At 41.2% G+C, this 24,743-nt stretch overlaps 1 protein-coding gene across 3 annotated transcripts in view; it reads left to right on the top strand.

Moving 5' to 3' along the window:
* Nucleotides 1-24,743, top strand: part of EPHA4 (EPH receptor A4) — a 134,567-nt gene that overhangs the window by 73,106 nt on the left and 36,718 nt on the right. For all 3 annotated transcript variants that reach the window (XM_017671538.3, XM_017671536.3, XM_017671537.3), the window contains exon 6: nucleotides 3,378-3,716. In XM_017671538.3, the coding sequence (XP_017527027.1) occupies nucleotides 3,378-3,716 (339 nt within the window). The remainder of the gene's footprint in view (nucleotides 1-3,377; nucleotides 3,717-24,743) is intronic.

Consider the following 24,743-nt stretch of genomic DNA (forward strand, 5'->3'; position numbering starts at 1 on the left):
GTTCCACAGTAAGAAATAGAAACAAAGACCTGCGATACGGAATAATACATAAGCAGGATTGCTGGCCCTTCCTGTATTCAGGGTAGAAATGGGTAGTTTTGGAAAGTGTAAATTCCCTAATATTCACAGTGACCTACGAGCTCCCTGATGGTGTTATGTATTCAGTAGATGGGATGTTGATACAGAGACTCGAACATGAAAACAAACAGTACAGTTATCCCACTTTGTTATAAATCTCATGTTGCAATTGGAGACTGACTTGGAGGTGGACATATTTCAGAAGAGAAAAGCAATCACTTGTCGGAAAATTATTCCTGAATATCCAGATATGCTATTTACATAAATAGAAAAGATAATCTAAGAGTGAAGCTTTTTTTCCTCTGGACGCCTTGTATTTGTGGAAGTAGCTCACTTTACTCAGAATGCTGTTTTCTTGTCTTTCTAGCCAAATCTACAGGCAGTTGTTCCAAGATGATACTGTTAAATATGATTGTCGGGTCCAGATTGACTTTTGGTTATATTAAAGTTTGTACTTTTCACATCTTGAGAGAAAAATACTCTTTTCTGAGGAAGAGATTGTCCCTCAGAAATGGAAACACCCTTGACATATTTGTTACCTTTTAATTGGCTCCTAAGAGTGGAAAGAAAGCCACTGTCTTGCAAACCCATATAACCGCCATTATGATTTTAATTTATAAGCGTGTGTTCTTTCGTCCTTTCCCAGGGCTTTGCAGGACAACGTTACAGTCATATTGGGTGCATGTTTCTATGCCTCCTTCCCCAAATACTGTGCCATAGGCCAATTTCTAACCTCATGTAACATCACACTGAATGACAACAAAACGTAAAACACACGCAGTACGGATTGACCAAACCGTTCATGGAGGCAGCCTTGAACTTGAACCTGCCTAGTCCTGTCTTCCCTTGAGTGTCTACCCCAGAGCCTTCTCTTAAGCGTCGCTGCCCAAAGTAGGAAGGCTGTTCCAGGCTACCACTTGCTTTTGGGTCAGCCCTCCATTTTGAAAGTCTGCAGCATCTTTCTATTTTATTTTCACACGGCCGTGTTATATCTCTGAGACCTGTGACCATTTAGTTTTCTGCTCCATTTCTTCTCTGTTTAGACACCGCCGTGCCCCGTCCTACATACTAATTACTGACTTTTTGCTTCTTCGACTGCTTGATTCATTGTGTCACATTTTCCCATGTGAAACTGGACTAGGAACCCTTGGCAAGGGGGTTAATGGATTTAAGAGTCGCTCCGATTTAACCCTGGAAGTCACAGCAAAATGAGAAACCAGTGGCTGACCCATTTTATAAACCAAGCTGTGGTTTGCTGCAGCTGCAGACGACTAATGGATTTCGCCACGGTGGCAGGCATCCACAGTGTGAACAGGAGTGAAGATACACACTCTCTTTTCCTACTTTGCCACTCACATTTTGGCTGAAACTACTGCTTTTGTTGTTTTATGCCTTGAATGTGGGGCCACATGGTGGAGTGGAAATAAACCCAGAGGAGAAATTGGTACTTCTGAATTTCAGTAAGATTCTAGTCACTAATTAGATTTCATGAACTTTCAGTGTTACGGGAACCTCATTCTGGACCTCAATTATCTCATCTTTAAAATGAGGTTGTTGGACCAAATCATCTTGAGCATCTTGTCCAGCTCTAAGAGTATGTGATTTTAAATAACTATTCATTTATTCAAAAACCAATTCCTTGTCTTCATTGTATTTCAGTCAGTGTGCTAAGGACCATGGAATACAAATTTGAAGTCTAAACAATAAAGACATTTTTGTATTTTCTCTGTGAGGACTCCATGGGGGTAAATCTTTCCTTTTAACACACATTTTACATGTTTTTCCTTTAAGGGTCACAGAATGGGGAGCAAGTCTTGCCACTAAGAGAGGTTGTTGGTAATTAATCTCAAGGTGAGATTGGGAGGTCCTGCTTACTTTGGTAAAACAGTCTTCAGGTAAGCTGTATAAGGAGAAAAGGAGAGTGAATTTCTTAGCGTTTACCCCGCCAAATCCTGTAGCCGTCCATCAGCATGAGCTAAGTCGTAAGTACGGAACATTGATGCCCTCTTCAGCGGTTACTTCTTCCAGTGCTCTCGCAATGGCTGCTTTGGAACAGTACCTTCCATTATGCTTGACTAGATGAAGTATCTTCTGAGTTCATGCAGGCTTCCAGTTAGCTTCCTTTTCCTGAGGAACAGGAACCAATTTCTCTCCAAGCAGTCATTACAAATAAATTAGGAGTAGAGTAGATACAGTGAGCAAGAAACCACAAATTTTCATTAAAACTTACTTTGACTCTCTTCGTGGAAGGACAAAACGGGAGAGAGAAAGGAAACGAGAGGGCTTTTTGCAACTGTCTCACTGAGTAAGTAGTTTCCATTGGAGTGTGCCAGGTGTCACTTTAAACCTTTAGAACTGGGTCAGACCTGGAAAATCCCTCCCTCTACTCCCACTCTGATTCTCCTCCAGTTTGTGTCTTAACTTCTTGGCACATAAAGACTAATTTATAGCACGAAGCAAGAGGGTTCATCATGCTTCTGTTGTCTTAAATTTTGCATTACTATTTTTAAACCACCCATTACGTTGCCTGTGACCACTTCTCCTGTTTCTGAATAGCCACCACCGCCATTCATATTTCAGAAGCCCTTTGATGCCAATGGGAATTAGCATGCTTAAAAAGGACCTGGTGCAGCCCTGGTTAGTTGAAGGGCAAGATGTGGGGCCTGGGAGCTTGTGTACCATCCCTGCCTCAGTTGAGATCTCTCAGTGACTGTATCTTTAACATCTCTGCAATGAGGTTAAACTAGTTCTTGCTAATTGTTCCTATATGGCTTAATCTTCAACTTCCATGCTGGACCGAAGAAGTGTTATCTATACAATTCAGTTAATTTTGTTCATATGAATGACATGTTGTACTTACGAGTCATCATTTATCTTCAGAAATGTTATATAAGTATTAATTTACCAGAGTCCCATGACAGCCCTGGGAACTAGAATCACATTTCTGTAACCTGTTTTTCAGATGATAAGATTGAGACTAGATAAGTTACAATATTTTGCTGCTACTGGCATAGAGAAAGTCTGGACTTGAAGCCTGTTTGATGTAGCATCGCTTCACATCTCAGAATGGCAGTCGATGCAACACTTGTTTGCACAGGAATAAAACTGACCCTCCCATGTATGACCTCCTTTCATATTGTTCCCTTAGAAGATCTCTTTCTCTGACTTGATTTGCTTTTTTTCCTTTCTTTGCCGAATGGGCCCACCTTCCTTCCCTTAGCTACAGAGAATAAGATAAACAGAGATTCCAAAAGGGTATTTCAGTTCTTGGTGTGATAATATGTCTTCTCTTTCTCTAGGTCCACCATCTGCTCCCCTCAACTTGATTTCAAATGTCAATGAGACCTCGGTGAACTTGGAATGGAGCAGTCCTCAGAACACAGGTGGCCGCCAGGACATTTCCTACAATGTGGTATGCAAGAAATGTGGAGCTGGCGATTCCAGCAAGTGCCGACCCTGTGGAAGTGGGGTCCACTATACCCCTCAGCAGAATGGCCTGAAGACCACCAAAGTCTCCATCACTGACCTTCTGGCTCATACTAATTACACCTTTGAAATCTGGGCTGTGAATGGAGTGTCCAAGTATAACCCTAGCCCAGACCAGTCAGTGTCTGTCACTGTGACAACCAACCAAGCAGGTAGGGATCGGAGCCTCCGTATTATACAATCTGAATATGTATGTATATGTAGAGAAAAAGGGCTCATTATGTTGGTAACCATGAGTGATACTAAAATTCTGCAATTGCTGTAGAACCACATGGATTGAATTGTAAACCTGTGAGCCGTGTTATAATACAAAAGCCACCTAGGAGAAAGGAATGCTTTTTCATTCAACAATTCTTTTTTTGAACACCAACTGTATAGGCCTTATCCTAGGTGGGGATTAAATGAAGACTAAGACAGGGTCTGACTGAAGGGGGATGACAGTCTAGTGAGCTGGGTCACTCCAGGCTAGGTGTTTTTTTAAGAGATTCATTTGGCCATTTTAATCACAAGGCACACAGTTAGACCTCAGAGCATTTAACAGATTATTTTGGATTACCCAATTGATTTTAACTAATATACAATGCTTTGTTGATATTGGCTGTGTTTTCCAATCCAAGCATTAGTAGCTCTAGTTTTGGTCTTGTTTTTTTAAATAAAATTTTAAGAAGTAATCTGCACGAACCTGAGCTAGAATCACCATGTAAATCTGTGAGCTGTGAATGGTTAACATGGGCAGTTTTATTTGCTTGGTTGACAAAATTTTCTTAAAACACATACTAGCTTTACAGCAACTTTGGTAGAATCCATAATTGACAAGTGAGGGAGGAGAGTGAATTCACCCCATTTCCGGCATTATAAAAATATAGATGACTAGGAAACATGTTCTGTACATGAAGTGTTTCTGTTGAGTGGATGGCAAAACTGTTCCAAAATGTTGAATACCAGGTATTTCAGAGAGCGGATCAGAACCTAGATTTCTAGACTGCAGCTCCTTACCTGCTCGTCTCCTTTACTCCCTGAGAAAGTGGCCACACCCCTAGTGCTCCTTTCCATTCTGGGTTTCTGCCACGTGTTTCTCATTGCTGGCTCCCTGTTATTTATTTCTGAAGAGTTAAAGGGGAGCAGGAAAAAAAGACTGTGGTTTATCTTTTTGTGAGGCTCTTAACACCAAACTTCGCCGGAAAAGAATTATAAATTGCCAACAGTCCTATCACCTCTTAACTGCATTTTCTCTTAAATGAATGTTTCAGTAAGTGCACTCAGTAGTTAAGTGAAATATATCTGTTTTAATTGATCCCATAGTGAGAAGTATTCCAGTGTCCCAGTCCAAAGCCATTATTTTTCCACTTTCCTCTGAACTCTGTAGAATAAATAGAAAGTTAAGACTTGGGGGAGGACTTGGAACCAGAGCTGGAATGACAGATCTTACTGGAAGGTAGCTTCAATTACACAAATGCAGCCAGTCTTTTAAAATATGTGGTGTGAACAGATTATCTGGTTATGCTTTTGTTTTTTAATTTCTGCACTTTTCAGGTTATAAACACTGCTAGTGGTAATTGATTTTATTTTTCTGCAAAGACTGGTATGCTTTAGGAGCGTTTGATAGCATCACAGGTTACTCTGTGATTGCCAGCTTTTTATTAGTTCTTTTGGAAGAAAGCAGTGGAAATACTGCACATAGATCCTGGGAAACACACTGGTGCTGCTGCTGTTTCTGAATTACAAGGAGCCAGCAAGGTGCAGACCAATATTGTAACCCCCAGAGAATCTGGTTTATGACCCAGTCAGTGTTCTTATGTTCAAACCCATGTATCTCGCAGCTATCAGCCCATCACTACTTTGTATCCTCAACTGAATTAAAACAAGGAAGGGACCTTTTGGGGCCTCCACTGTACATGGTGAAGTCATTCTCTTTGGCAGAGAATAGCCTCTGGGAGACGTGCTGAGGACAGGCTTGGCTCCCACAGATTTTTGTGTGGAGACATCCCTGACTGTCTGGATATTTAAGGATTGAAGCCAAGGGATTATGTCAACCCCTACCAGACCAGAAGGTGCAAGGAGTCTGAAGAAGACAGGCTAAAATTCCTCCAGAAGAAGAAAATGCACAAAAATATTATGAGAGAGGGAGGGAAAAATGCCAAAAGTTTCATTAAAAATAGGCATAATTCTTTCTGATCTAGGAGAGAGGTAGACAGGGAGTTCCTCTTACATAGTACGGTTTTCTCTGCCATGGTGAGCAGTCCTGCCAGGAGGCTTGCCGAACAAGACAAAATTCCAGCTCCCTCTTTTAATTTTTGTGAAGGGTAATGCTGGGTAGCTGTTCAAAATTAAAATTAAATCATTCAATAAGGAAACCTCCTATGTGGCCAGCCGGAAAGCTTTCACCTCGCAGAGAGAGCTGTGTCTATGCACAACACCCCCTCATTATTCAACCATGATTTGGAGCTCACGAATTCAAAATCATTGGGATAGTTTATCTTTGATGAACAAACCCTGTCTTCATAGTAGTGCAAATTAAAAATGTGCAAAATTCTGAGTGAATGTAGTAACCATAAACTCTCCCAAATCTCCCCTGAGCATATTTACATAAGCACAGTTATATTCTAATTGCAGTTCTTTCATTTCATTAAATTAAATTCCTCAGGGACGTCGGTAGGCAAAGTTGTCTCACTCTAGGGAATACATAGAATAAATGAATGCTACTAGCATTTATCACCTGAAAGCCACAAAGGTTTGTGGCTGGCTCTCCCTTTTTACTGATTTCACAGATTCCTTCTCTCATCAGCAGTGTATTCAAAACACAGACAGACAAACCCAAAACCTCCTACAATTGCTGGTTTTATCGTCCCCACTTCTTGAGACTTTCACCATTGAACAGCTCCATAAAGGTGAAATGACTCACCCAAGCTAATGTCAGGGCCAGTACTTGAAACCTGCTCCTGAAAGGACAAAATTGCTTTCTTTTAAACTTATTAAATTAATAGCGTTCATGTATTCAGCTTGGCATTCTCACCATTGGTGAGACCAGATTCTGAGAATCTGGGCATGGAGATGCAGATTTAACTGGGCTTTGATCATTTAGTTGTGGAATGTGGTGTGAATGGGCCGGTGTTCTCAAATGAATATTTAAACCATTCTAACCCAGATCTTATTCTTGGGGTCTTAGAGAGCTACTAACACCCTTTTCCTCCCCTCCTGAGTTCAAACCCCATTGACACTCTCGAGACAAGACAAAGGGGACTCAGGATGTCTGCTTTATTGTTGATGGACGGATGTGAGCCTTGTGTCTGTGGCCAGAAGGGCTGGCTGTAGTGACACTTGCCCCGTGTCACCCAGAGACAGTCTGGTTGGACTGGCTGACTGCAGGCTCCCTGTAAGGGTCAAGCCCGGACTGCTAAGGTTGCCCAAACAGGTGCTCTGCACAGATAGGCAGGTATGAGAAGACACGGGGATGGGTGGGCTGAGACCATAGTCCTTCTCCCAAGTTCTCTTCATAAGACATTACCCCCTCCCGCACTCCACTCCCCCACCCTGCGCCAGAAGCATGAAGGAGATGTGGGAAGAGGGTTAGGGTGGGGAGCTCTAGCTGAAGTCACCGGTAGGAAAACATCAGACCAGGAAAATGCAAGTTCTCCCTGAGCCACTCTCGTACATTACAGTCCAAAAGGAACAGTGCGATTCCCCTTGAAAATGCTTATTGCCCTTCCTTCATCTTCTCTCCTGTAGCCACAGTTCAGCCTTTCATTTAGGAGGAGATGTTCTGATGTTTATGAAAAATGAATAAGCAGAATGCTAGCTGATTTGTTTTCTAGATGCTTTCCTTCGGCTTACTTTTATCTAAGGGGACCATCTCAGGCCAGTGAATACAGGATGTGTCACTAGGAGAGAGAAATGCTCTGTAAATGAAACACGGTTTTCCTGGCCGGGCAACAAAACTGTGAATATTTCTGCTAAAAATGCTGTGATGGTGGCCAGCAGTAGATCTTCATATCATTGGGTGCGTTTTCACCGTGCACCCCCAAACTCCATACCTGTCTTCCAGTTACGGGTCTGGACCTACTCTAGGTGGTTTTGTTTGTTATAAATCATTATGAACCCCTCTGGGTGGTATTCTCTACTAACCCCAAATTGTACCTGGTCAGTGATAACATTCTCCATTTTTATTGTGCATATGATACTGTTCTAAATACTTAGCAGTGAAGTCATCTGGTAATTTCTGTTCAGCACAGCCAGAGTGCCCTAATGACAAAGACCTGTTTTAACACTCTGAGTTTGGAATTCAGATACTCAGTGGATGACGTGATTATTTGAACATAGCTGATCTTCAAGCTCTTTTCCAATTCTAAAGTTCTGCAAATTCCAAGAATATAGCTGTGAGCTATGATCATGAAGAAGAAGAACTTACTTCCTATTGATGTTCAAAAACTAGCTCCAGAGGCAATTCCAAGAGGGGAAAAAATTCCAAAAATGGTCGTGCAGAGTTATCAGCAGGCATTTGAATCCTACGTCCCTCCCTCGCTCTAAACCCCCACCCTGCCAAGGTATTTACTTTGAAGGCCAAAACAGTGAGCTAACTATTCCTCCAGAGTAGTTGTCCACGTATATCCCCTCTCCAAACACATGGCAATGTCTGGATGATTTGGGAGGCCACCACTGGGAGGGGTGTGTGTTTTTGCATCTAGTGTGTGAAAGCCAGGGATGCTGCAAAACATCCCCTCATGCCCAGGACTGCCCCCCACAGCAAAGAATTATCTTTGCTGAAATAGCCACATTGTCAAAATTGAGAAACTGCTCTAGTGTCCTGTTTGAAACACAGATTTCATGACTTCACAGCAGTGTGCACCTGCTAAGGGTTCCATTGCCAGCCTGTCTTCACTTGGATCCACTGCTCTGTGATGAGAACATAAGGCTCTCAGAGGACTTTCTCAGAAGATGGGTGATTATACAGGGCCCTTTGTTGTCTCTCAGAAGAATCCCTGTTGCTTTGCTGTCAGGTGAACTGGTGCTATTTGTTAGATCAGCCTTGTTTTCTAGGATGGACAATTAAGAAAACTGCAAGAAAATACTACTCCAGCTGGAAAGGGGCAGGCCCCTTGCTGTAATGCCACAGCACAGGACATAATAGACCCTCAATACTTGTTTGTTGATTAACACATGTATTTGCAGTAAAAAAATCAGTGAACTCTGTTTTTCAAGTAGTGATACATTTAACAAAACCAAAATAATGAGAAGAGAAAACAAAATAAGTACAAGAGGCAAACCGTCTTTTATTACTCAACTGGTAAGTTCCCATTCTTTCTTTCTCTGCCATCTTTTAATTAGATGCATTATGTGTTTGAGTCGGATAACGGAGAACAGTGGGAATTCTCATCCCCACTGGGTATAATTACTACCTGTCTTCTCGAGAGTAAGAGAAGAGCTTCAGGGAGATGGTGAGCAAAAGGGAAACATCTTAGCACAGAGTTAGGTCATGTGCTCCAGGCATGGTGGTGTCAGGTTTTGTGGGGTCAGAAGCTGGACAGTTTTGGTATTATTAAAAAAGAAAAAAAGCCCTACAAAAGTACAAATATGAAATGAAGAACAGAGCTTTTAAAAGGCCCCATGCAAATTTCAGTAGCTTCAGTGTGTACACTTCTGCCTCTGACTAGACTGCAGTGAACGCAGTTGTCAGGGACTGGGACAGTTGTGTAATGATGCCTGAGGAGAAAGGATTAGGAAGAAGGGAGAGATTCCAGAAGTCCAGTTTGTCCTGATAAAAAGACACTGGAGCACAAGGTCATCATCCCAGACAGGTTCTAGCTCATGGTTAGTTGTGAGTGACAGCCCTGAGTAGGCCTAAGATGAACAAACCAGCAGAAAGCACACTCCTGGTGATTCTGAGAATGGTAGTGGCATACTGAACCCCAGTGAGTTGTGCAGGACCTAGACTTTTCTGTAAGCTTGAAGGGGAAGGGGTAAATGCAAGCTCTGTTGATATATTGAGGCATGAAGATCTAGCTTCTCTTAGTGCCCTAGAGCAGAGGGTTTGGCAAACTCTTGATCCTCCACCTGGTGTACATCCCATAGGAATGGTTTTACAGAAACTAAAGGGGTGAAAATAGTCAAAAGAAAGAGTATTTTGCAACATTTGGAAATTACATGAAATTCAAAATTCAGTGTCCATAAAGGAGTGGTGTTGGAACAAAGGCCCACTCACTCGTTGATGTGTTGTCTAGACTGCTCCTGTGGGACCATGGCACAGTGGAGCAGCTTCAGCATGTAAAAAAAAAATTGCCAATCCTGCTTTGGGATACTGTCAAAAAAGAGGACTAGTTAGAAGGGAGTTGCAAAGATGTCAAAATGCTGGCGTCCTTTGTTGCAAACCGCTCAGGCAGTGCATGGGGTGGATTAACAGGTTAATCCTACATTTTTGAAATAATTTTGATATTTGGCAAGGCACCTTCTCTTTCAGAGGTTTTGACTATGTAAACAAGATTTTACAAAAATAATTAGGATTTCAAACATGCCTGCTTTCTTGTGCCACAAATCGTTTCTCAGTGACACTCACGTTAACAGTAGGATGCGGAAGATGCTTGACAATTCTGGTGAGGCAGTTCTCGGTTCTCTAGAAAACGTGCATCCTTAGCACTGTTGTATGGTTCCTGGACGCTGGCAGCAATTTGCTTGTTAGATAATCGTGTGTGCTGTTCTTTTGCATTGTCCCCTCACTGAGATGATTTCTAGTTGGCCTTTGATCTCAAGGAAATCATGTTATGCTTTCCTTACTCCTAAGAAATGTAAAGGAAAAACACATGATGAAATTAGCGAAATCTGTAAGTCAGAAGTCGTTCCAAGGACACTTCTTAAAACCCTTCGAACATAATAAAGATCAGAGAAGAAATATATTTAAAAAATCCCTTCGAACAAACCGTGAAGCAATTCCACTGAGGGATTTTGCTGAGCTGTTTTACGCATCCTCAGTCGTTGCTATGTCATCATTAGGACCTCTGAAGTGGAAGCTGGGTGGAAAGTCCTTTCTGTGCCTGGTAGTTACAGATCTGAGCAAGTATACAGCGGGCTTCAGAGAAGCCATACTGTGGTTTTCTCATTAAAAGCTTAGATGCAGCCACAGGCTCCTGGTTGAGTTCATAATGCCTAAGAAATGAACATTTAAAAAACGTGCAGTGTGCAGTACAATTTCTTTCCTTTTCTTTTTTTTTTTTTTAAGAGGGAACCACTTCTTGATGCTGACTTTATACATATAATAATTTCATGTCTGTGGAATATTGTTACCCACCTCTATGATTATTAAGCATACTCACTTACTATGATCATAATTAATCAAATAAACTAGTATCTACTAGTTTATACAATGGTACAGACAAACCTGTGTGGCACCAGGAACCATGAAATTGTATTCAGGGTGGGTGCCACAAGTCCTGGTAAGGAGACAAAAATAAATACCTTCCAGAAACACTTGCTAAATGACCCAGCCTCCAGGTCCGGTGAGCAACACAGACAAATAGTGTGTCAGCTTACTGGCAATTCTTGCACATAAGTAAAAACTGGGTTGCATGTTTTTTTGTTGTTGTTGAAGATGTGATTATTTCACTTTCAGAAAATAAAAGTTTTATTTTTTTATACACTCAGGACTGACTGAGAACATTCTTTTTTCCTGACTCCTTTCCTTTCACTTATGCATAAACACACACACACATGTTCACTTGTGAGAAGACAAATCCATTCATCAGCACCCACCCTAAAACACCTGATGATCTAATTCGGGTTCGTTTTTCATTTCTCAGGGTTGAGTTTGTACTTCACACCCGACCACCAACTTGCACACCCTCTGGAGAAGATATCAAGAGGTTTGAAAAAAAAAAAGTGCCTGACTGAGATGAGAAATAAACAGTGCGGGACTAGCAGAGTTTTTAGACAGGCTCCTAAATTGCCTCATGGTCACTCCAACTGGCTAAATTAATTAGTAGCTCCTCAGAGAAGCCAGAAGATACTCTAGAGTCCAGTTTGCAATTGAGCACCCACAACACAATTCAGAGGGGCTTTGTCAAAGCTTCCATTAAACCCCCACTGATGTCTTTAAAGAGGTTTTTCTTTTAAACACCAGGGAAACGAAGAGCTGTGCTGCAGGACTAATCCTGCATTGAGAGATCTGAAATCCACAGGGACTAATGGAAATGCCTGTCCGTGTCGCCCCGCTAGCCAGTCTGCTCTGGATCTCAGCGTCCTCGGTGCGCTGTTTTCATGTGGGTGTGTAATGAGAGAGCATTCTCTGTGGTGTCTTCAGGTAAAGACTTGTGAGGATTTTTGTAGGTCTTATATTTTACTCTGTCAAGATAAAGCCTTAGCTCATCCATCAGTACTAAAAATACCTCTTTTTTAATGTCCTCCTCCAGTGTGCACCATTAGCCCGTGACCACACACACACACACACACACACACACACACACTTTTTCCTCCTTTGCCTGTGCCAGAAGAATCAACAGGGTTCCACAGGCTGTCCCCAAACTGCAATAACAGAAAAAGAGAGGTGGTGCCAGACATCAGTGTGGTCACTTCCCTAATGAACACTAGCTTTCTTTGGGAAATGTCACTAATGATTCAGTCCCACATGTGCAGGCGGGTACCCAGTGTGCCATGGCAGCTGGCTGAACAGTCAGCAGAATGGCTGCCAACGTAGACACGTAGCTGAAGAAACAAGTCTTGCCTTACAGTCCTTTCTGTCTTCTGATAAATTGGTGAGGCCTCCTTAAAGGAACTCTACTGTGGCCATCTACAACCATCTCTTGTTTTTTTTGTGACAAAGTACACGGACTACTTTCTGTCACATAATCTATCTAAAATACCTTATGGATAAGATGACAGTGGTTTGAAATAGTTGTTCAATTTTGCCATCACTCTTGGAAGGAGGGGGAGGAGGGAAGAAGAGCAAGTGGGGGGCCACTCCCCTTTACCTGACATCTTCCAAATACTAATCTATGTGCATGCATTTCTCAGGTAGTTTGGGCCTCACTGTAAAAAAAAAAAAACCTTTTTCAGAAGGCTCTGGGGGTAAGATAATTAAAACAGAAAATCTTATCCAAGGGCCTTTAGTTGGTATGTGCACACCAACAAGACTTAAACATGTGCCTTCACTTCTCAGTGGGTCTAACCTAGGGACTTGGCACCGGCAGGTTCACTGTGTACAGCGAGTCTGGGTAAGATCCACCCATAGACAAACTCTGAAAGGGGCAAGCTCACCGTGGCTTGGTGTTGTCTGGATAACATACTGCCAGCTGTAAATCTGTCTTCTGAATCAACCCACTTTTTTTCTGTTAGTGTAAGAAGTGTGTATTTTGAGCATAAGTGTGAAGATGGAGCAGAGCACAGCTCCCTCCATGTTCCTTTATCAAAGTCAGATGCGCACATGTAAGCAGGCCAGGGGTTTTGAATATGCAACTAGCTGAAAGCATAATCAAGTGTTCCTTCCACTCGCCCAGGTCATCTTTTTTTTTTCATTTGAAAATTGTACCCAATCCTAAAAGCTGTTGGTGGAGCCCTTGCTTTGTTTGAAGCCCACTGAACCTGATCTTGATCCTGATCCCACAGGGCTCTAGGAGAGCCTGATTTCAGGCAGCTTTCTGTTTCTAGGAGAATGGTTTTCGGAGGCTTGGGAATCCTTGGAGTTAGCATCATTTACAATCTCCCTGTGTAAAATAGGGGTGGGACTGTCAGTACAGTAGGTAATTGGGATTCCTGTTGCTTTGTTTTCCACTGAGAGCAAGGACTATAAATATATCCCTAGTTAAAATTAAGATTGTCTTATAACTAGAAGAGTTTTCCTAGAATTTAAAGAGCATAAATTATGTTCACAGCCCTTACTTGAGAAACCCATGCCAAGTAGCCAACTAACTCAGGTGTCGCTCTAAAAGGCTGGTGGTATACGTAATGAATTTTTAAGCAATATAGAAAAAGTGTTGCATAGGCAAATGATAGATGAGAAGCCTTTAAATTTCATTGCTGAACTCTTCAGTGGTATAACTTACGTGTATGTATTCATTGAATCATGGCCTTTTCTCTTCTCTCCTCTTTGTCCCTTCCAATTCCAGGACACACATGAAATACTGTCATAAAACTGCCCATACTATGCTCCAGTGTCTAGAGACCATGCTCTGGGACTCTTTCTTGGTGAGATATTGTCCTAATGAGGTCCTTCTGGTATTTACAGATTGACTTCTGGGTGGAGCCAGCAATACTGCATTTCACACTTCAGCGAGTCCTGTTAAAGAGAGGCCCCAGTGAGATGCTGTGAACCTCCTTGTTAAAGAAATAAAAGAAAAAATCAAGTCCTAAAACAGTTAAATCTTTTGTAATATATTCTTTGTTATTCCTTATGACTACAAAAGTCATCTTGCATTCTTAAACACAGATCCGGTTGGAGATATCTATTGGCCCTAATAACATTTTAAAATTTAATAGCTCAATTGTTTCAGCTCAGTCCTACAATGCCTGTAGGAGTTTAAACTATCTGGCACATAGAGTTTAGTTTCTGGCTGATAGTCAAAAAAAAAAAAACACAAAACAATTAATTTTATGGTTGCAAATTCCCCAGCTTAAAATCCCATCTCATACATTATGCTCCTTTCCTAACCTCTATCATAGCTCTTATGAGAATTGCCAAAAAGATAGAGTTTCAGGTAGGAGGGTTGCAAGAATATCATTTTGTGGCCACATTTTTTGGGAGCATAGCATGTGGTGACCATTTGTATATGAAGCATTTTCAAAATGTGTTGGTTGTCATTTAACCCAAAAGGTCTCTATCTCTTTTTCTCTCCACTTCCCCAGTCACTTCTTTGTGCCTGTCTACATAGTTAGAAACAGCAGGAAAGATTTGGCTGTGATGAAAACAAAGGCTTCCATAGGTGGTAGTAAAAACCACCTTCTCAGCATTCCATGGTTCATAGATATTGTCCTCTAAATATTTTTGTTCCTATGTTTAGAACTTTCCCAGACTTTCAGTGCAGTGAACTAGACTGGGACTAAGATGGACAGTCACAGTATTGCTCTTTTCCTGTTTCTCTCTCTCTTTTTTCCTAATTGTACATTCTACTTTATCACCCATGGTCATCCCTTCTCAGCATTTAGCCATTTTTCTTTAAGCCAAGTCACATAGAGAACTTAGATTTGCAACCAGAATTGCATTGAAATGTTTCCTCTGCCTGTTTCTCCCTGTCAGTGATAATCTGTAGACTATAATTTCATGCTCCAGTTCATTGTCAGATATTTTTCATTTCTGCTTTTTTTCCCTCTATTCTGCTTGTGTGTTTCAAAATGATTTAAGAGAAAGTTGAGTCACAAAAAGTACTTTCAGAGATTAAAAAATGACAATGGCTTGTGCAAATGTTTACCATTTAAGGATCTTATATCCTCAATTTCTACTAATCATGACTTTTTTTTTTTGAGCAGCCCATATATTTTTTTTAAATGACCATTAGGAAAAATAGGTATCCTGTTCCAACTGTATATATGATGGGGGATTTGATGGCTCAGAAGATGACTAATGGGACTCTAGCCCTTTCTGTCTTTAGGTCACCTCCTTGAATCTGTACTTCATCGTAAGTGGTCTAAGGCCTGACCATCTGGCAGCCAATTGAATGTCTATGGTAATGGAATTGGTCCCAGTCCAGATCTTAGTCGACAGGTGTTCATATCATAAGTGACACTAATTGACTTGCTGGTCTTTCAATTTGGACGATGGTGGACCATCACCGAGACAGTGATGGGGAAGGAGTTACTCATGTTATGTTTAGACTCCATTGAAAGCCAAGGACTTCAGCACCTTGAGCTGGCACTAGCCTGGCACCCAGAAAATATTATACTTGCTTTTTATGGATTCCATTAACTTGAGGAATAGAAAATAGAAATCTGATCTCAAAAGATTTCCAATAACTCAGAATGGAGTTATTTTCTCTTCATTTTGCACTGTAGTGATTAGAAGCTGCCTGTAAAAATTATATATAAGGAAGAAGTTGGATTCTGGGTCTCTATAATAATATCTGTCAGGCTATCCCATTTAATTTTTAAAATCTTTTCTTTGTTTTGGGGTTGATTATCAGGTCAAGTGCTATGGTTGATACTCTTTGATGCAAAGTTTAATAAGGCTATCTTCAGTGTACTTGTGAAATGGAAACCCATGTGTAAAATCAACTTTTGAGATCCTTTTAATAACATAAATTTCAAAGTGTGGAATTAAGAAGCTTCATCCAAGACATAGTTGTTCGTACTGTTCCAGGTATCAGAATCCAGAACAAGATACTATTTATCCACTCTCCCTCGGGATCATGACCTGAGAATGAATTGGTGTGACATGGAGATTATTAGTAATAGTATTACTAATATTTTGTCCCCTGAAGATTCCTAGGCTTATTTAATGGCCTTTTTTAAAACTACATGGATGATGTGAGTGTCCATGTACCTAGTGGCAAAGCCACCCTCCTGAATTAGTTAACACACTTAAAAAGTCAAGATGACAGCAGCCACAGTGGGTCTATTTATTGAAGCAGACAGGCTCTTTTAGCAGAATGCTCAATCTCTTACCTCTTTCTGAAAGGCTTTTCAGGGGTAGGAAATCGGCAAGCATCTAATATAAAGTAATGAACAAGGCTTTTTATTGGTCAGTTTCTGGAACAGGCTTTTAAGCATTTCTGCCTGTAAATGTACAAACCTGAGTGTGGAAAGTAAAAGGCAAGAGCGCAGACATTTACTGGGTGCATCCATCTTCCTGGCTTTTAAGAGTCTTTGTGATTAATACATCTTTAATTGGCAACTGATCGAGATGCTTCAGATGTCAGAAAGCTAAATGTTACAGCATTGTCTCACTGGTTCCCAGCACAGCAGGACGATTAGCAGCTGTCTGAGTAACAAAGAGAACCGGAAGCCCACAGCACAGCTTTTATTTCCCAGACTGGGAATGCCTGACTCTTCCAGGGGAGCTGACAGCTAAAGCAACAGAAACCTTGATTCACAGCAGCTAATCCTCTCCCGCTCTCCATGCTCTATTTCTGAGAACCTTTCTTTTACACCATCCTCCATATTCCAGATTAATTTTGGAGAGCGCTGTCAGTCAAGGAGGGTCTCAACTTTTGTCTAGGCCTCGTGGGTCTCTAACTTGGTTCTAAAACTAAGAGTTTATAATACATACTTTTTAATCTACTGAGGCTTAATGAGAAGGTTCATCTTTCTAAAGGCATTCCAAGAAAAAAGAGTTTAATTTTTCTGTTGTCACTAACTTTGCCCATTTTCTTATCTTAAAACAGTTGTCTTGCTCAGGCAGATTCCTATAAATCGCCTTCCAGTAGGAAGACTTGTTTTCCTGTTTGCCTCAAAAAGGCATTCGTACTTAGCAGGAAATATACACCGAACCTGCCATGTTTCTGTTGGCAAGTGTTGGGCTGTCCTTGTCAGAACCTGCCAACAAATTTCTTCATAAGCAACTAGAAAGTAAAACAAGCAGCTCTCAGACGAAACAGAAGACACACTTGAAGTGCGTCAGAGACCGTCGGCTGCCCTGTCAGCCATTCCCAGTTAATTCTGGGGAAAGTGGGCCTTGGTTCCAAGTTGGGCAGTCACTCACTCAGTTGTACAGTTAATTCCACAAAAAGTAGTTCGACAACTTACGGTGTGGTTATACATGTAGTAATGCTGATTCAAAATAGTAGTTATTTTTAAAAGGAAAGCAGGCATTGAAGTAGTGCCTTTTTCTTTACTATAGAGAGCAGGAATTGCTGTATGGGTCAGGTACTGAACATAATGATTAAAGAGTTAGGTAAAAGCCCTAATTTGCAAAAATTAGGTCTTTCATGAGAACTTTAGATCTTTAGCTGTAAAAATTGTGGATGGGTCTTTCTAATACTAATTTTAATATTCCATCTTTAATACTTAACAGTTCTGTTTTTTAACCTTTTTATTCTGAAATACATATACATATGGAAAAGTAGATAAGATGCAAATGGATAATTAGTGAACTATCACAAAGCAAACACCTGTGTGGCCATAAACCAGGTCAAACAATAGAACATTGCCAACTTTCCAGAAGGTTCTTTATGCCCCTCTAGCACTTCCCTGATTCCAAATGCTGTTATTTTATCCTAATTGAAATGTTCAATTTTAAATGATTCTTTCCTTAGCTCTTTCGGTACTTCTAGTATGAGGTGTTCATCGCCAAAAGCTTTAAGCTTTGTCTGAGAACAGGGAGCATGTCTAATTTACCTCTGGATTTCTGGAAACTAAGAATGTACATTGATAGCCCTGTACCTAACATATAGGTAACCAAAGATTTGCTCTATTACTGATCCTGGCCATGCTGTGAGAGAGCAAGCCATTACATCCAAGTCTCTACTTTCTTAAGAGTGAAAGGAGGGGAGAGACTAGAGGCTGTTGATAGATCAGAGTTTGAAAATGTGGGCTCTGAGACTTGATTTTTGAATTCATCACTTATAAGCCGTAACTTACAGCATGTTCTTCAAACTCTGTGTACCTTATTTTCATAACCTGTAGAGTGGGAATATTAATAGAACCTGCCTTTTGGGGCTATTAGAAGAATTATATCAATTAATCCATGCAAGACATTTAAAACAACACTTGGCACATAGTTACTCAATAGATACTAGTTCAGTGTGTGTGCATGTGTGTGTGTGTGTGTGTGTTTTCAGACATGTAATAGGAGGATCCTGTACTTCTGAGTCAGGCAGACTTGGGTTTAAAATCTCACTTTATAGCTTTGGTCAAATCATTCAGTATCGTTTTCCTTCCTGAGTTTCCAGATATAAAATCAAAGGGGATAATTATACCTACTTCAGAGAATTGCAAAGAGTACATGATGTCAAGAATATGAAAGTAACCTGGCAGAGGAGGCTGATGGCATCTTTTTGCTCCTTTGCCCACTCTTCTCTGTTTCGCTCTGATTCACAGGCTCAAGTCTTCAAATGCATCAGCCTTTAACTATTCAGTGAAGACTAAACTAACTCTTATCTAAAAAGAAAACTCAACCAAGCCATTTTGAGAACCCTGCTGTCCTTCCCCATCTAACGTTAAGACACAAGCTCTGTCGAATCTTTAGCCTGGGATTTGTGGTCGTGCTGAATTCCTTCACTGTTCGAGGACCTGTGTATGGGAGTGTCCCTGTGAAGTGGCAGTCTGCTCCTGGGATGGCTGACCTTGGGCGGGCACCCACCAGTCTCCTGTTCACAGAGGAGATGGAGGTCTCAAGAGGGGACCTGATGGCCACTCAGCAGCTTTAAACTGCAGCTCAGTCTTCGGCAGGCCATAGGACTACTCCACTTCATGTTGGTTGGTTCTTACATGGAAGTGCCTCTTTTTTGCTGAATGGCTCTGCTTTACCTGAATGAATACCTGCGGTAAACCCCAAATGTTGGTTAGTAGGCTGACACAATAGAACATTATTTCTTGCTCAGTGGTTACATGAACCATTCTACATGTAAAGGGAGGGGTCTGGGAAATGTAGTCCTTCTTGGTGCAGATCCATCCCAGAAATGGTTATACATGGAAGGCGAGCTCACATCTGTGGGCAGTTAGCCACAGAGGACATTCCCCACACCTTTATCTTTCTTACATAAGCATTTAACATGAAGGTTAAGAACAGAATCTCATTCCGTTAATTAGAAGGTGGTTAATGCTGTCTGTAAAAGATTTGTCTAAAATAATCTGCCCCATTTCTCTGGAAAAATAAGTCAAGGATGAGTCTGAGTTAGACATTTAGGAAAGTCTTACTCTTGGGTCACATAGTTAAAGAACTGTTAGTGTCCCCAAATCAGATTCTGAAAACCCCTGGAAGTGTGATTCTGTTGAATCCTCTGTAAGTGTTACTGTGCCCTGTTTTGTTTCATAGTATTTGTTTAAAATAGACTGTTAGGTACTGACCTTGGTAATCACTTTATGGGTGAAAAAATGCTTCCCTCCTACATTTTAAGTATAAACTTAATTAATATTAATATTTCCATATTTAAATACCGATGAACTCCATTTAATTCAGTCTTCCAAAGGTTTTAAATGGAGAGTTTGGTTCTGTGTCTTTTGTTGAATAGGAAAATCTGTATCAAATTTGGAATAGTCAGATGTTTCTGTACCTCTTTGTTTGTTTTAAAAATAGTTTCACTGCTTGACCATGAGAAAAATGTGCTTATGAATGATGAGCAGCTAAAAGTTGTGGAGTGCACAGCTGTATTCCTTACAACACTGGCGATGTAACCAGGGAGGGTGGATGGGGTTGAGTCTTTGAACTATTTTTACCCAAAAACTAGTAGAGGGCTACCCCAGCTAATTGAACGCAGTACAGACAAGAACCTTTGTACATGAAAGCCCTTGTCCACTGTTAAGTACTATAAAATGCCGCCATGGTACCAGTAAAGAAAAAGGTACTCAGTGTGTTTGGTGCCATAGGTAGTGTGAATTGTAGAGGAGAAATCTTTCCCTCCCTTTGGTGGGATGTAGAAGAAAGCAATTAATATCAGCGCCAGAGTTCTTGGCATCTCTGCGATGGCAGAACCCTTAATCACAAGGATATCATTAGTGCTCTGAAGCATTTAATTTTGATGCTTGACAGCATTTTAAAATGCACAGACCTTGATAAAGAGCAAATCAGAGTTGAAATGAGAAAGAAAGAGGGAACAAAAAGCACCTTAAGTTTCAAGAAATTAAATTTAAATATTCCATTTGCATTAAGTAGAGATATGGATAAACTGTGGGTTAGTTTTCCTATCAGTGAAAGACCCCTTGGGTAAACATCATCTCTTTAAATTCAGATCCTGTGGAAGGAAACGTAACCCTGCAGTGGTTAAGAAGTCATCTTCCTTCCAACACAGGGCATTGGGTGCTACTGACAGCCTAGGCTTGCTTGGGTTTCTTGACTTCAGTAACAGGCTCTTTTCACCCTTCTTTGCCCACAGTCTGGAGGTCCTTCATTGCATCTGTTTGTTTCCTGTCTTACTCCCTGTGCTCCCCACCTGAAATTCCCCCACACTGTGTTTTGCTAGACCCAAGGAAACACTTCTCTAGCCCACAAATTAAGGTTTGTAGTGAGTTCTTCCTGCCTTTGTTTTTTCCATGTCTCTTTTTCTCTTCTTCATCCTATTTGGGTGTCACAAGTACCAGACTGCTGCAGTAAAATGACTTGTAGGTGTTTAATGGCAAGTCATTGAGGAAGTGAATAAAAGAAAATTGCAGCGCTTGCATCGGTGGGGGAGCAAGGAGAACTGCTGAGCTTTGAACCAAAGAAAGTGAAATTTACCATTTTCTTAAAAGGAGCCACCTCTGTTTGACATCAAAGCATCTCCTGTAATTCTTCGTTGTGAAACACACCATTGTTAGAGAGTCATGATAGAGCCTCTAATCTGTGCTGTTTCTGTTTATCAAAAAACACACACAGCGGTAAAACCCATATGTGTCTCTGGACGCATTGCGGCCTGCTCTCAGACCAAATGTAGCCATCGGTACGTAGCGAATAGGGATTCTATTTAGCAAGCATTCTCAGTTTCTCAGGGATATGTGGGATTTTGAATACAGAATTATTTGAAAGGAGAATTTCTCTTGGCTTTCTAGTCAAAAGCTCAGATCATTCAGTCTCCAAGCTTCTGTGAATGTTTCCTTATGATCTCCTTGGTTTTTGCTCTATCTCTAAAAAGTGGTATTTTATTACCATTTTACATGTTTCCAGTGGGTGTTTGAAAAGAGACTGTTCACATGCTTACCTCAGTGCCCTTACCCTGACTGCAGAGGGCGCTCTAGTCCATTACCTTGAGCCTTCAACAACGCCATCCTTTTGGTGGGATATATGCGAAGCTAATGGTTTCTCTGGGCAATGGCTGACCTTGTGTACACTGGTGTATCTTAGGAGATAACTCTGGTCTTATAAAATAAAGGGGTTGCCTAGGGCCCTTTCTGTATTAATACTTGGGTGGGGAGCAGAAATCTCAACACTACGGCACCTTAGTGGTTAGGAAGCCAGAACTATTTGCATATGCCTGCCAGATAGAGAGAAATACTGATTGTCAACACCTTCATCAACCAAAAGAGCAGACCCTCAAAATGTTGCCTATAACAGGTGCGGTGAAAACTCGTTTTAATGTTAACTTCAATTTGAATGACATTTTACAGCCTGTGTGTTCAAAAAAAGTTTAGAAGTGTCCCCTATCTATTAGAAAACAGAGACTCCATTTAGAATTGTAATTTGCTTCACTCCTAATTGTCAATGTCACAGTTAACCTAAATAGCAAAACCGAACCCTTGAAAGGTCATCCAAAACAGGTGCAGATAAAAAGTTTTTGGGGGATGACTGACTTCTGCTACTTCATATTTAGAAAATGTTTTCTGTGTACAAGGAGTTTTTCAGATGTATTTTGACACTTTGGGTCAGTTTTATGCATATGGCAAATGTATCGAGCACCCACTATGTGCCAAACATAAGCTTGAATAGTGGGGATATAGACATGAATCAGATGACGCCGTACCCTGATGTAGTAGATGGTGTGATAACTTACATGACTGCATCTGGAAGGAAGGTGTTGTAGGAATGGGAGACAGTTTGAGTGATTTGCCCAAGATATAGCAGCTGGAAAACTTCAAAACCAGAATTTTACCGCCAACCCTTTTGAAACTAGTCGATTTTCCCACCAAAATAGTGAAGTGAAGAATGCTGTAAGTATGTGGATGAAATATATTTGCATCTTGACTGCATTCTACAGGTGCTAGATGAGCCCACCAGCCACCAGGTGGTGGTGACCTCCAAAAAACCCACCCATATTTGCAGCAATGAACTTCTGCTCAACCAGCCTTGCCCTTTTTTTGCCCCGTGTTTGTCCCTGGAAATCTTGACCATTGTCTACCAGCTTTACCTCCAAGCCCTTCCATGGTTCTTCCTGCAATCCACAATATACTCTTCCCTACGCTGGCTTCTTGTCTCCATCACTGTCTTTATTCAGCCCTATATTATGTAGCATTTTAAATATAATGCCTATTTAGCTTTACTTCGGATTTTAAGTTCCTCAAGCAAAGGCTTACAGGACATTTGTTGAATGAGTGAATGGGTGGGCCAACAGGGTTTCTAAGTAAAAGGAATAGGAAATGGGGGACATGTTTTAGATTCAAAACTGCTAAAATGCCCTCTAAAGTGATAGGAAAAGGTGGTCTCAGACACCCGCATGAAAATGGACATCATCAGTTGTTAGAAATTCTGTTTCTAATATTTGAAAATTGAGGTCTCAGTTGAATTAAATTTCAAGCCTTTCTTTAAATGCTACCCTCTAGTAGTTCTTGTCTTTGTGAGTTTTATATCCATCAGTCATCTTTCTGCAGCCATACTCCTGTCAAGTAGCATGACCAGCTCTCATGGTATGTCAATTTCTGGCCATTGAAGAATGCCTGCTTATGTCCAATGGCATAAAACTTACCTTCGGTCCAACAGCTCTCCTATGAAAGAAGTCTGTGGGTGGGTGGTCTGCGATGCATCAGTCTATGATGCATCTCTTTGTTTTAGTGAGGATACTTGTATCAACCCGCATAGTCCTCCTGGCCTCTCTGATTCTTGGGCCTGTGTATTGTGTATCCAGAGACACAGTATGATGACAAGACGCCCACCTCTACCTTCTCCCCATCGCCATGAGAGAATTTGGCTAAGAAGAGGGTTGGCAGAAACTGTCTCTTCTTGATACTAGAATGCCTTCTATAAAAATCTCCACATCTTTTTTTTCAATGAAGAAGAAGCTAAAGGATAGGATAGTACTTAATTTGATACCAGGGATTTTATCTGGTTCAGCTTTGTTTGCTTTTCCATCTTTGCCTTATTCCCTTGTTGGGCATTAAGTAGGTGCTCAGTGAATGAGTCTGTGCTAAGAAAAGCCCCGTCTCTGCAAGGTTTCTGAATGTAAGTCAGAGCACTGACGGGCAAGCAGCGCCTCTTCTCCGCTTCGTCATTTTGTGTTGACCAGAATTCCCACTAAGATGAGAAGCCCTCTTGAACTAAAGCACTGATGGATCAAAGCTCCTATAGAACCATATACTTGAGACTAGTGTCCACTCTGTTATTTTATTAGCCTGTCATCACCTCTTCTAATTCTGCTAGCAAATAACAAGCCCTGGGGTATTGAGTCTCAGGTTCTGAAGCATTTGTAAATCGAGTAGGGTCGGCAGTGTTCACCCAAGTGAAGAAACCTGCCAGTGGTGGCACCAGAGACAATTTTAGAGAAGACACAGATGAAATGTCACTTTCTACTGAATTGCCCTGGGTGAAAGTTGGTTCCATCTCAGTTCTCTCTGTTCTTCTGATTACTCCAAGGTCCAGTCTCACGTTGGCACCAGGATTATCCTTAGTGCTTCTCCAAGATGGCTATGTCTTGACAAAACACAGAGGGGCAAGTGGGGAAGCAAACATTAATAGCATTGTTTCCTTTTCCTATCAGTTTCATTTTTATGGCAACCTGTTGTTAATTTGCAAGTAATAACAGGGTTTCATTTAGACCCTTGATGGGAAGTTTCTTTTTAAATGTAACTCAAGTAAATACAATGTATCAGTTTAAGAAAACCATTACTTAAATCATAGTACAAGTTGCAGAGGGCTGAGGCAGCAATTGCATGGGTGGCATGAGAAGCTGATACTTGGGAACCACTGGGGCAGGAGAAATGATTGAGAAATGCCATAGCCAAGGGCCTCAACCAGGGAAATGAGCCACAGGCAGGCAACAGGGTGGGGTGATGGCTTCCAGGTGGGGAGCTCGAGGCTGCCTTGGAAGCAGGGTAGGGGTAGAAAAGGCGAGGGAAGAAGCCACAAGCGGCTTATAAGGTGGAGGATGGTCTCGTTGCCTCTCTTCTCCAAAGTGGCAGTGTGGCAAAGCCTAGCTGTTTGCTACCTGGTGTCCTTTTTGCCAGAAAAGGAAAGAAGCTTGCTCCTTGGTGGTGGCTGCTAGGTTGTATGGCAATGCTCTCAGATGGTTTAGGTGTTTCTCTAACTCATTCACCTGTGGATTGCTCTGGTCACTGTAGTCTGACAAAAGTGCTCTTCGGAAAAACATCTGTTCAGAAGGAATTCCGACTTCACATCCACAACATACTACTCTTGGTGAATGAGAGCCTTTTATTGTACTTTTCTCTTGAATCTCATTTTCCTCCATTTTTACAACAGTGGAGTCAAGAGT

Source organism: Manis javanica, chromosome 12 (assembly GCF_040802235.1).
Source record: "Manis javanica isolate MJ-LG chromosome 12, MJ_LKY, whole genome shotgun sequence".
Taxonomy (NCBI): Eukaryota; Metazoa; Chordata; class Mammalia; order Pholidota; family Manidae; genus Manis; species Manis javanica.